At 39.7% G+C, this 12,286-nt stretch overlaps 1 protein-coding gene across 1 annotated transcript in view; it reads left to right on the plus strand.

The window, feature by feature from the left end:
• Window positions 1-12,286, plus strand: part of LOC128662804 (ubiquinol-cytochrome-c reductase complex assembly factor 1) — a 416,092-nt gene that overhangs the window by 369,188 nt on the left and 34,618 nt on the right. Inside the window, exon 9 of the mRNA XM_053716768.1 lies at window positions 2,562-2,675. Within this exon, the coding sequence (XP_053572743.1) occupies window positions 2,562-2,675 (114 nt within the window). The remainder of the gene's footprint in view (window positions 1-2,561; window positions 2,676-12,286) is intronic.

Raw genomic sequence — 12,286 nt, forward strand, 5'->3', positions numbered from 1 at the left:
CTTTTCAGTGGTCGTAGCCAGCCCCGGTTCTCCCAAGCCATATAATAGAAAATATCTTGCAAAAATGCTGTATTAAAAAGTAAAATAAAAAGCTCTACGCGTTTCAGCTACACATAGCCTTTTTCAAGAGCACAAAAAACAATTCATAGAAGTTACAAATAGTTTTATGTGCTCTTGAAAAAATTCTATGTGTAGCTGAAATGCGTAGAGCTTTTTATTCTGCTTTTTCATAAATCTTTTGAGCTGTACCATGCGGATGTCCTGCTGATGTTTTAAATAAACGTGTATTCTTCATTTAAACCCTGTGAGCATACTATTTGTGCCTCCAGGTGGTTTTGAATTTACTGCACTATTGTGGACCTTTATCTCTTGGAGGTATACACGGTCGAAAGAAACTGACAAGCAGAACACCTGGACAGCTCCACCTTTTTTGCAAGATATAAAAACTGTATTTATAAAAAGAACCAACCGAGCAGACATTTTCAGGGACACTTTGTACTCAAAAAAAGTATTTACATGTATGAAGCCCTTTCTCTTAATTGTTATTTATTTTTAAATAAAATTGTTTTTAAAGTTTACTTAAAATCGCATCTTCTTGTCTATAAATGGTTATATAACAAGTGCAGTAGTTGCGTGTCCCCATAGTACTGTTGTTGATACATATTGCTTTCTAAAACTAAGATAATGTTTAAATTATGATCATAAATTATAAACTGAACAATTTCAGTCTACTATAGTTTTTACAAGTACATATAATGTTATGTTGGATTCAAACATTAAAGGGACATGAAACCCAAATTTTTTCTTTCATGATTTAGAAAGAAAATGCAATTTTAAACATCTTTCTAATTTACTTCTATTATCTAATTTGTTTTATTCTCTTGATATTCTTTGCTGGAAAGCATATCTAGATATGCTCAGTAGATTGTGATTGGTTGCTGCACATAGAAGCCTTGTGTGATTGGCTCACCCATGTGCATTGCTTTTTCTTCAACTAAGGATATCTAAAAAATGAAGCAAAATAAATAATAGAAGTAAATTGTAATGTTGTTTAAATTTGTATTCTCTATCTGAATCATGAAAGAAAGATTTTGGGTTTAGTGGCCCTTTAAGAACCACAACAAGGAAAGCAGAACAATAGTTTGTTATTTCCAGTTTCAAATACATTGAGCTTATATTGTTTTTACGCCTTTTTTATAATATTGTCCTTTGATTTTACTACTATCTTAAAGGATTTTGAATTAGAAATATGTCCCTGGCTAGTGAGTGGGGGTCTTTTCTCCCTTTTAGTGTGCTCCAGAGCTGTTATAGATTCACAATGGAAAGTTTGTGCTCTGGGAATGCAGAATGTGTTGCTCAGCATCCCCTGGAGGTTATGGTGTCAGTCACACACATGGTGGAATACTGATGTTCTCAGCGACAGCCTTCACTCTAATTGATTCGGATTGTAAAGCTGCACCAATCAAGTAGTATTATAAACAAATAGAAACATTCCAGAGAAGGATAAGAAACAGATTTGATTGGCAGGATTTTTAATGACAAGAAAATATACATAATCTTTTAAATTTAGCTACTCAAAATAATTTAAATGAGTTGTAGCTCTGGATGTGGAAAATATGTATCCCCTAAAAGCTTTTCTGATACAACAAAAATAACCAAATATAGCACAACATTGCATCTAGTAGGTCAGTGCCCAGCAACACAGTCATTCTTGACAAGGTTGATCTATTACTTTCCCTGTAAAGGTTCAGACATAGGTTCCTCATCCTTTCTGGCAATGGTAGACATGTTTTGAAACAACAAAAGTGAGGCATTGTGAAGCTTATTTGCATATCATTACCCAGAATACCCTGTTTCCTTGTTAGTTGAGGTTTTCTGTGGAAAATGTGCAAATGTGCTATACATTGATACATACAGTATCACTATAATCAAAGTGGAAGGTTTTCAATATTTTTTGCACACCATAACTTACTTTGAGACTGCTTTGGATCCTATATACCAGCTTCTTTACACAGCAAATAGAAATCTATCTTGTGCTAATGAGGTCTAATGAAACCAAAAGGAAGTCCACGTGTGATTTCTCTTGTTGTAGTATTGTATCCCTTTTGTGCCTCTAAAAAAAACTGCATTGAGAAGCACAGCACTGGCATTAAAGGGGCCATGTTTAAAACATACATTGGAAGCAAAAAGGTGATTTAAAGTGAATCTTATTTGGATAGCTTAAACCCAGAATGTCCTACTTCACTTCAAACTCTATTAGTTGAAGTTGTCTTTCAAACGTGTAGATGTGCTATACAATGATCTATTTTGTATGACCACACTCTAACACAGAATGGATACCACAAATGTGTCATCACACTGAAGGCTAAGTTGTTGGTGAGGGAGCCATCATTTAAATTTGGGAGTGAAAACAACATGAATTTAGACAAGTGATAAACCCCTGCCTTAATCCCTCTAAGAGTGTATAAGTGAAATTTTAAATTGACCATATATCAAGCATCATACTATATCTTGCTTTACTTTTTTACCCAGAATACTATAAATAGAGTAATATCTTTTAGGGAATATTGTCAGAGGATCGTGTTTTGGCAGGAGCACTTTGGAGGAATCTGTTCAACCAACAATGTGATGATCCTAGACAACTGGAGCTAATGGTAGAATATGTACGGAAACAGGTACAGTTATGTTATTGATTTTATACACCACTTACAGACAAGCATTCATAAGAGTAGGATGATGATCAAGACCAATGTGCTACAAAGGGCATAAATAGGATTTGATAAAAGTACTCTAAACCATGTAAAATATTACTTCTATAAAAGCAAACCAACTTAACATAACATCCTTCACATTAACACAAGAAAAACCGCATTCGCCAGGTGAGTCATCTCTACCCCTGGTATTATTGGCTCATGATTTTAGAAATGTCAAACCTGATTATTTTATTTCTAATTTTAGCTGTCAGTTGGTATATGTAAAAAGCATGAATGTTGTTAGAAATATGGCGTACTAAAAGTAAGTTATGGTAATTTAGTTAAATATTATTCCATGCAAAAGCCAGTACCCAAAGTGAGTCATGTCTGAGATATACAGCAAAATCAGAGAGGGCATAAATAATAAACGAGAACAAAAAATGGTATCTTATATGTCAAAGCACTAATAATGCAATAAATACAGGCAGCTTGTAAGTTAAGCAATATGGTATACATGAGTGGTGAAAACTCAATTGAAGTTCAGTCTGAGTTCGATTCTGTATAAACGTCAAAGTCTGTCACAGATGCTAGTTAATAACACTGTTTACCAATCCGTTTATGCGGAGCAAACACAGTCAGTGCTGGTAGCTCGTGTTGGCACGCAACGTTGTACAGCTGCTCTGCAGTGTGTCAATCTCAGTGCAGCCCAAGAGTATCGCTAGTCCCGTTAGCCCGTGCTGGGTATATAGTCTGTCAACAGGTGAGTAAAGTTGGCGTACCTCCAGGTGTTTGTGGGATAGGCTGAGTCAAACGGCAAAGTGGTGGATGACCTCCTCTACTCGTCAGAGCCGCTCCCCTTCGGTTCCGTAGTGACTGTTCGGGTCGGGTAGTGCCTCCGAAATTCTACTGTGTCGCCGCTGGAATCCTCAGCATGAGTTGCCACTCCCTCCTCAGCCGGAGAAGTAAAGGTAACAAAACAGGACAAAATCAGGGACTGCTCAGGTCAGCTGTGCTCTGCTGCTTTGCTGTCTGTAATGCTGTATAAAAATGTATTGAACCAGTCCTTAATGGCTGTCTCAAACCAGAATCAAAGAGAGGAAAAGAAAAAGCACTAGAACTGGTTCTTCAATGCAAGTGCGGTTTTATTCAAACTTGGTAGTATCTACACATATAGGCCCCTATTTAACAAAGTTAAACTAGAAATGGTGAGGGGCACCAGTACCGGGTTATGTAACCCGCATTTTTTAATTGCTGACTCAGCATAGCACTTTTGGTTAACGGTTGCGACCACAAATAGACAGTTAAAAGTAAATAGGTCTCCGCTATAGAAGAGACCTTTTTCAGTTTAGCCTTTGCTTATTTGTCATATTGCCACTGGCTGGCGCCTTAAATTAATGGGCTATATATATCGATACTTAGATTAATGGGCTATATATATTGATACAAGTAGCTAGCTCACACCGGTGGATTTGTGCAGGGTGTGTGATTAGGCTAATGTTTGCACCAAGGAATATAGGGAGCCAATGATATATGATCTCAGGCTTCAGTGAGAGTGAGATTTGGTGCTGGACGTATAATTTGTTATATCTGAATACTGGCCTTGAACTTTATAACACGGCTAAATTTAAATATACTTGTTGATTTTGAATATCGCAGCACTACAGAAAATCGTATATCTCATAGGGACAGCTACTGATAGTGACCCATTATACTTTCTGCTACGTTATTTCCATCGCTAACAGCGGTGCAAACATTTGATTAGATACATAAAATCCTATTTAGTTATTGGACAGATACAATAACTCTAGTGCTTGCATATATAGCCACTGGGACATAGAATATCAGCCTAACGGTATAACCAATCTAATGTTGTCACAAAAACATTAGCAGATCTTATATATCTTAGATCCGAATTCGCCAGTTGCAATATTTGCAAAAAATAGTTATAGCTAACCTCTAATCAGTTTGGAACTAGCTACCAGACACATTTATTTTTGTGTTGGTTAGTTATTCTTATACATTGATTCTCCTGTACAACAATCATATAATACCGCAATTGTTCCTTACCTGGAGGTTGTGATTCTTGCAAAGACTGTTATAAAGGAGAGATTTATATTTGTACTGTCTATAAATCATTGGTGTATTCCCTGGTGTGAATTATTAAACATATTTGTATACCTTGGTAGCAACCTACAATTATCCACTTTCGTGCTTTTCGATAGGAAAATATATCACTCTGAGTTTCAGCTAGTTTTAACAGTGTGTGTGTGTGTGCATGAGTATGAGTCCAGTCGGGCTCCTATTTTTTCTTCAATAAAGTTATTTAGTATAAATGGGGATGTGTGTGTGATTTGATTATTACATTGTTCTCACTTTTCTTTGTCTAAACTTATTTCAATGGGTCCAGTATTACACTAGTCCAGTTACCTGCAGACTTTTTCTTTGTCGTGCAAGTCTTTTTGCACACATTTATGTACATTTGGCCCTATTTAACAAAGGTCTTGCGGACTTGATCCGACCGTGCGGATCAGGTCCACAAGACCTTGATGAATGCGGAGAGCAATACGCTCTCCGTATTCAGCATTGCACCAGCAGCTCTCAAGAGCTGCTGGTGCAACGCCGACCCCTGCAGACTCGCGGCCATTCGGCCCTAGCAGGGAGGTGTCAATCAATCCAATCATACTCGATCGGGATGAATTGTGGCGATTCCTGTCCGCCTGCTCAGAGCAGGCAGACAGGGTTATGGAGCAGCGGTCTTTGTGACCGCTGCTTCCTAACAGCTGTTTCTGGCGAGTCTGAAGACTCGCCAGAAACGGGGCCCACAAGCTCCGTTCGGAGCTTGATAAATGGGCCCCTTGGTGATCATTCACACCTGTCCAGACACACTATGTGTGTAGATACTTCCAAGTTTGAATAAACTGCACTTGCGTTGAAGGACATAAATAATAACCAATTCAATGCTGTACACAAATGTATTCGCTACACCCATCATAAAATTTTGTCAGCTAAAGATAAGGAACTTTGACCCTCCTACATGCTGCATAGTAATTGCTTGATTTGTGCAGGGGCTCATTTATCTCTCCTCATCATTGGCCACAGCAGACTAGATGAGATAAACGACTGTCGGGGATGTGTCCCTGGATTGCAGAACAATACAAACTGTACTAAGAAATATACAGTTTTTATATTTTTCATCATTCATTTTGTATGTAGGGATTTTGCAATGCAATGATTAAATTCTAATTCTTACATAAAAAAATATTTAATATCCTCTGAAGTCTCACATGGGTATTTAGCTGCCATAAATAGGACTGCAGGGGCATGTATCTGATTTGATTTCACACTTTGGTATATAGCTAGCAAAGTGTTTCCACTATTTGTGCTGCATAAATAAATATTATTTTATTGAATTACACAGTATATTAATTATACGTTAAACTTGTAATGCCAAAAATGTATTTATTGCACAGGGACAATTTTAAACATCAGCAGTAAAAGTTTCAGATTTTATTTGCATCTATATCCCTGCATGATATGATACAACCTATTCCAACCTTGCAGTTTGTTAGTTATTGGCGTTACTACTAGAACATTTGCATGAGAGACTCTCCTCTTTCTTGTTATTCATGTGATTTACCAGTAAAACACAACTTAAAGGGACAGTCAACACCAGCATTGTTGTTGTTTTAAAAGATAGATAATCCCTTAATTACCAATTCCCCAGTTTTGCATAACCAACACAGTTATAATTATACACGTTTTACCTCTGTAATTACCTTGTATCTAAACCTCAGCAGACTGCCCCCTTATTTCAGTTCTTTTGATAGACTTGCATTTTAGCCAATCAGAGCTGTCTCCATGGTAAATTCACGTGCATGAGCTCAATGTTATCTATAGGAAACACGTGAACTAATGCCCTCTAGTGGTGAAAAACTATCAAAATGCATTTAGATTAGAGGTGGCCTTCAAGGTCTAAGAAATTCGCATATGAACCTCTTAGGTTTAGCTTTCAACTAAGAATACCAAGAGAACAAAGCAAAATTGGTGATAAAAGTAAATTGAAAAGTTGTTTAAAATGACATGACCTATTTGAAACATGAAAGGTTTTTTTTGGCCTTGGCTGTCTCTTTAATTTTTAGGTCAATATCTAAGAATTACATAACTTATAATACCTACAAGGAATTTATTCTGGACATTATACAAATAAGAAAAAAAAATATAATTTTTGCATCATATTATCAGAGGTGTCCAAACCATTTTGCATGAAAAATCCCAGTGAACAAATCTGTAGAAGTGTTTTAATCAAGCAAAAAAAGTATATTTGTAAACAACCTTCTAATAAACATGTTTAGAAACCTAGATGCCACATTATAGGCCAGGTAACGAGTGGTACGCTATCGTTGGCGCGAGGAGCGTAATCGGGATCGCGAGATTGCAGTGTTTTTTTAATGCTCATATACATATTATAAGTGGTGCGCTGTTTAAATTACGGCAAATTCGTTTGCACAAACTCGAATTTACACTCCCCATATTTCTTCTATAAAGGTAAGACGAGTCCACGGATTCATCCTTTACTTGTGGGATATTATCCTTCCCTACAGGAAGTGGCAAAGAGCACCACAGCAGAGCTGTCTATATAGCTCCTCCCTTAGCTCCACCCGCCTACTCTAAGTACTAGGAAGGGTAAAGTGAAAGAGGTTATAAAATATTAGTTTTTAATTCTTCAATCAAGAGTTTATTTTTAAATGGTACCGGTTTGTACTATTTACTCTCAGGCAGCAGATGGATGAAGACTGCTGCCTGGAGGATGATGATCTTAGCATTTGTAACTAAGGTCCATTGCTGTTCCCACAGAGGCTGAGGAGTACAGGAATCTTCAGTGTGAGGAATGGTTTCATGCTATGCAGCAATGAGGTATGTTCAGTCATATTTTTTCTGAAGAGACTGTGTATTTCAGAAAGGCTGACATTATACCCAGGAGGGTAAGGGTAAGCAGTAATCCTAGAGCTAAAAAGAAGGGCATTACTTAGCTTGCTTATGGGGCCAATTACACATATGGTTGACACTGAATGTAAAATGTTTGTGAGCAAACGTTTTTTGGATGGGAGTGGTTTAACTTTTTTTTGTGGGCAATAAACGTTAGGGGGAACTTATTAGGACACACATGGCCTATTTTTAGGGTCTTGGAACCCACATGGCTAGTTATAACCGCTCTGGTGCGGTTCTTTAAGGCTCAGGGAACATCGAGTGAGATGGGCGGGGCATATTTTCGCGCCTCAGTTGCGAACTTAGTTTTGTACAACAAGCAGCAAGCTCTAACTCCTGAGGGACCTGGTGTATGTTTGGGGCCAAATTGAAGCTTTTACCCCACACTTTCGATCCCTGAGGGCAGGTAGAGCCACAGCAGGGCTGTGACAAGGTGCTGAGGGTTTTTTTTCCAGATTTGGGCCTATTTTCGATCCGGTTTGGACATTGGGTTAATTGTTAAAAAAATTTGTGGTGCAATCTTAACTACCTATTGGGTGTCTACATACAAAAATATTGGAAAATTTGGTGCATGTTTAGGCTGTTTTGCAGAATGTGTATGCTTTTTTTCTCTTAAAGGCACAGTACCGTTTTTTAAGATTGTTATTTTTTTCACTAAATAAAGTGTTTTCATGCTTGTTTGTAGTCATTACTAGCCTGTTCAATATGTCTGACATTGAGGAAAGTCAATGTTTAATATGTTTAGAAGCCATTGTGGAACCTCCACTTAGAATGTGTCCCTCATGCACTGAAAGGTCAATAAATTGTAAAGAACATATTTTAGCTACTAAAAGTGTGTCGCAGGATGATTCTTAGTCAGAAGAGAATCAGATTATACCATCTAATTCTCCCCAAGTGTCACAACCATTAATGCCCGCACAAGTGACGGCAAGTACTTCTAGTGCGTCTAATTCTTTCACCCTGCAGGATATGGCCGCAGTTATGAATACTACCCTCACTGAGGTTTTATTTAAATTGTTACTAAGGAGTGGGATAGACCAGGTATTCCGTTCGCTCCCCCTCCTACTTTTAAGAAAATGTTTCCCATATCAGACGCTGTGCGGGACTCGTGGCAGACGGTCCCTAAGGTGGAGGGAGCTATTTCTACCCTGGCTAAGCGTACAACTATACCTATTGAGGACAGTTGTGCTTTCAAAGATCCTATGGATAAAAAATTAGAGGGTCTCCTGAAGAAAATATTTGTTCATCAAGGTTTTCTTCTCCAACCTATAGCGTGCATTATTCCTGTAACTACTGCAGAGTCCTTTTGGTTCGAGGCTCTTCAGGTTGAGACTCCATTAGAGGATATTCTAGATAGAATTAGGGCTCTCAAACTAGCTATTTCTTTCATTACAGATGCCGCTTTTCAATTGGCTAAATTAGCGGCGAAGAATTCAGGTTTTGCCATTTTAGCACGCAGAGCGTTATGGCTTAAGTCCTGGTCTGCTGATGTGTCATCAAAAGCTAAGCTTTTAGCCATCCCCTTCAAGGGTAAGACCCTATTCTGGCCTGAACTGAAAGAGATCATTTCAGACATCACTGGAGGGAAAGGCCATGCCCTTCCTCAGGATAAGATGAGGACCAAACAAAATAATTTTCGTTCCTTTCGAAACTTCAAAGGTGGTCCCTCTTCCTCTGCCGCGAAGCAAGAGGGGAATCTTGCTTAATCCAAGTCAGTCTGGAGACCTAACCAGACTTGGAACAAGGGTAAACAGGCGAAGAAGCCTGCTGCTGCTACCAAGACAGCATGAAGGGGTAGCAGGGGCATCTTCTAGATTTCAAAGATTCCATCTTTCTCAATTGTCTGTAAACCAGACAAAAAGAGAGGCGTTCTTACGCTGCGTAGAAGACCTATATTCCATGGGAGTGATCTGCCCAGTTCCGAATATAGAACAGGGGCAAGGGTTCTACTCCAATCTGTTTGTGGTTCCCAAAAAAGAGGGAACTTTCAGACCAATTTTGGATCTTAAGATCTTAAACAAATTCCTTCAAGATGGAGACCATTCGGACTATTTTGCCAATGATCCAGGAGGGTCAATATATGACCACCGTGGACTTAAAGGATGCGTATCTACACATTCCTATCCACAAACATCATCACCAGTTCCTCAGGTTCGCCTTTCTGGACAAGCATTACCAGTTTGTGGCTCTTCCGTTCGGGTTGGCCACAGCTCCCAGAATTTTCACAAAGGTGCTAGGGTCCCTTCTGGCGGTTCTAAGGCCGCAGGGCATAGCTGTGGTGCCTTATCTGGACGATATCTTAATCCAGGCATCAACTTACCAATTAGCCAAGTCTCGCATGGACATCGTGTTGGCTTTTCTAAGATCTCACAGGTGGAAGGTGAACGTGCAAAAGAGTTCACTTATCCCTCTCACAAGAGTTCCATTTCTGGGAACCCTGATAGATTCGGTGGACATGAAAATTTTTCTGACAGAGGTCAGGAAATCAAAGATTTTATCCATCTACCGAGCTCTTCATTCCATTCCTCGGCCGTCAGTGGCTCAGTGTATGGAGGTAATCGGTTTAATGGTAGCGGCAATGGACATAGTTCCGTTTGCTCGCTTGCATCTCAGACCACTGCAACTTTGCATGCTCAAACAGTGGAATGGGGATTATGCAGATTTATCTCCTCGGATAAATCTGGACCAAGAGACCAGAGACTCTCTTCTTTGGTGGTTGTCACAGGATCATCTGTCCAAGGGAATGTGTTTCCGCAGGCCAGCATGGGTCATAGTGACGACGGACGCCAGCCTATTGGGCTGGGGTGCAGTCTGGAATTTCCTGAAAGCACAGGGATTGTGGACTCAGGAGGAGGCTCTCCTCCCGATAAATATTCTAGAACTGAGAGCGGTATTCAACGCGCTTCAGGCGTGGCCTCAGCTGGCGTCGGCCAGATTCATAAGATTCCAGTCGGACAATATCACGACTGTAGCATATATCAATCATCAAGGAGGAACAAGGAGTTATCTAGCGATGATAGAGGTTACCAAAATAATCCAATGGGCAGAGACTCACTTTTGCCATCTATCAGCAATCTATATACCAGGAGTGGAGAACTGGGAAGCAGATTTTCTAAGTCGTCAGACTTTTCATCCGGGGGACTGGGAACTCCATCCGGAGGTGTTTGCACAATTGATTCAGCAATGGGGCACACCAGAATTGGATCTGATGGCGTCTCGTCAGAACGCCAAACTTCCTTGTTACGGGTCCAGGTCAAGGGATCCTCAGGCAGTACTGATAGATGCTCTAGCAGTACCCTGGTCGTTCAACCTGGCTTATGTGTTTCCACCATTTCCTTTCCTTCTTTGTTTGATTGCCAGAATCAAACAGGAGAGAGCTTCTGTGATTTTGATAGCACCTGCGTGGCCATGCAGGACTTGGTATGCAGACCTGGTGGACATGTCATCTCTTCCACCATGGACTCTGATTCAAGGTCCGTTCCAGCATCCAAATCTAGTTTCTCTGCGGCTGACTGCTTGGAGATTGAACCTTGATTCATGCTCGAAAGCCTATCGCCAGGAAAATTTATCACAAGATATGGCGTAAATATCTTTATTGATGCGAATCCAACGGCTACTCATGGAGTAAGATCAGGATTCCTAGGATTTTGTCCTTTCTCCAAGACGGATTGGAGAAGGGGCTATCAGCTAGTTCCTTAAAGGGACAGATATCTGCTTTATCAATTCTACTGCACAAACGTCTGGCAGATGTTCCAGACGTTCAGTCGTTCTGTCAGGTTTTAGTTAGAATCAAGCCTGTGTTTAAACCTGTTGCTCCGCCATGGAGTTTGAATTTAGTTCTTAAGGTTCTTCAAGGGGTTCCGTTTGAACCTATGCATTCCATAGATATTAAGCTTCTATCTTGGAAAGTTCTGTTTTTAGTTGCTATCTCTTAGCCTCGAAGAGTTTCTGAACTATCTGCATTGAAATGCGACTCGCCTTATCTTGTTTTCCATGCTGATAAGGTGGTTTTGCGTACCAAATTTGGATTTCTTTCTAAGGTTGTTACCAATAAGAATATTAATCAGGAAATTGTTGTTCCTTCTCTGTGTCCTAATCCTTCCTCTAAGAAGGAGCATCTGTTGCACAACTTGGACGTAGTTCGAAGTTTTACTCTCAAGCGACCAAAGATTTCCGTCAAACATCTTCTTTGTTTGTTGTCTATTCTGGAAAACATAGAGGTCAAAAAGCTACGGCTACCTCTCTTGCCTTTTGGCTGAAAAACATCATCCGTTTGGCATACGAGACTGCTGGACAGCAGCCTCCTGAAAGAATTACAGCTCACTCTACTAGAGCGGTGGCTTCCACATGGGCTTTTAAAAATGATGCTTCTGTTGAACAGATTTGTAAGGCTGCGACTTGGTCTTCACTTCATACCTTTTCCAAATTTTACAAATTTGATACCTTTGCTTCCTCGGAGGCTATTCTTGGGAGAAAAGTTCTTCAAGCAGTGGTGCCTTCTGTTTAACCATCTGTCTTGTCCCTCCCGTTCATCCGTGTCCTGTAGCTTTGGTATTGTATCCCACAAGTAAAGGATGAATCCGTGGACTCGTCTTACCTTTATAGAA

This window comes from Bombina bombina, chromosome 1 (genome assembly GCF_027579735.1).
Source record: "Bombina bombina isolate aBomBom1 chromosome 1, aBomBom1.pri, whole genome shotgun sequence".
Taxonomy (NCBI): Eukaryota; Metazoa; Chordata; class Amphibia; order Anura; family Bombinatoridae; genus Bombina; species Bombina bombina.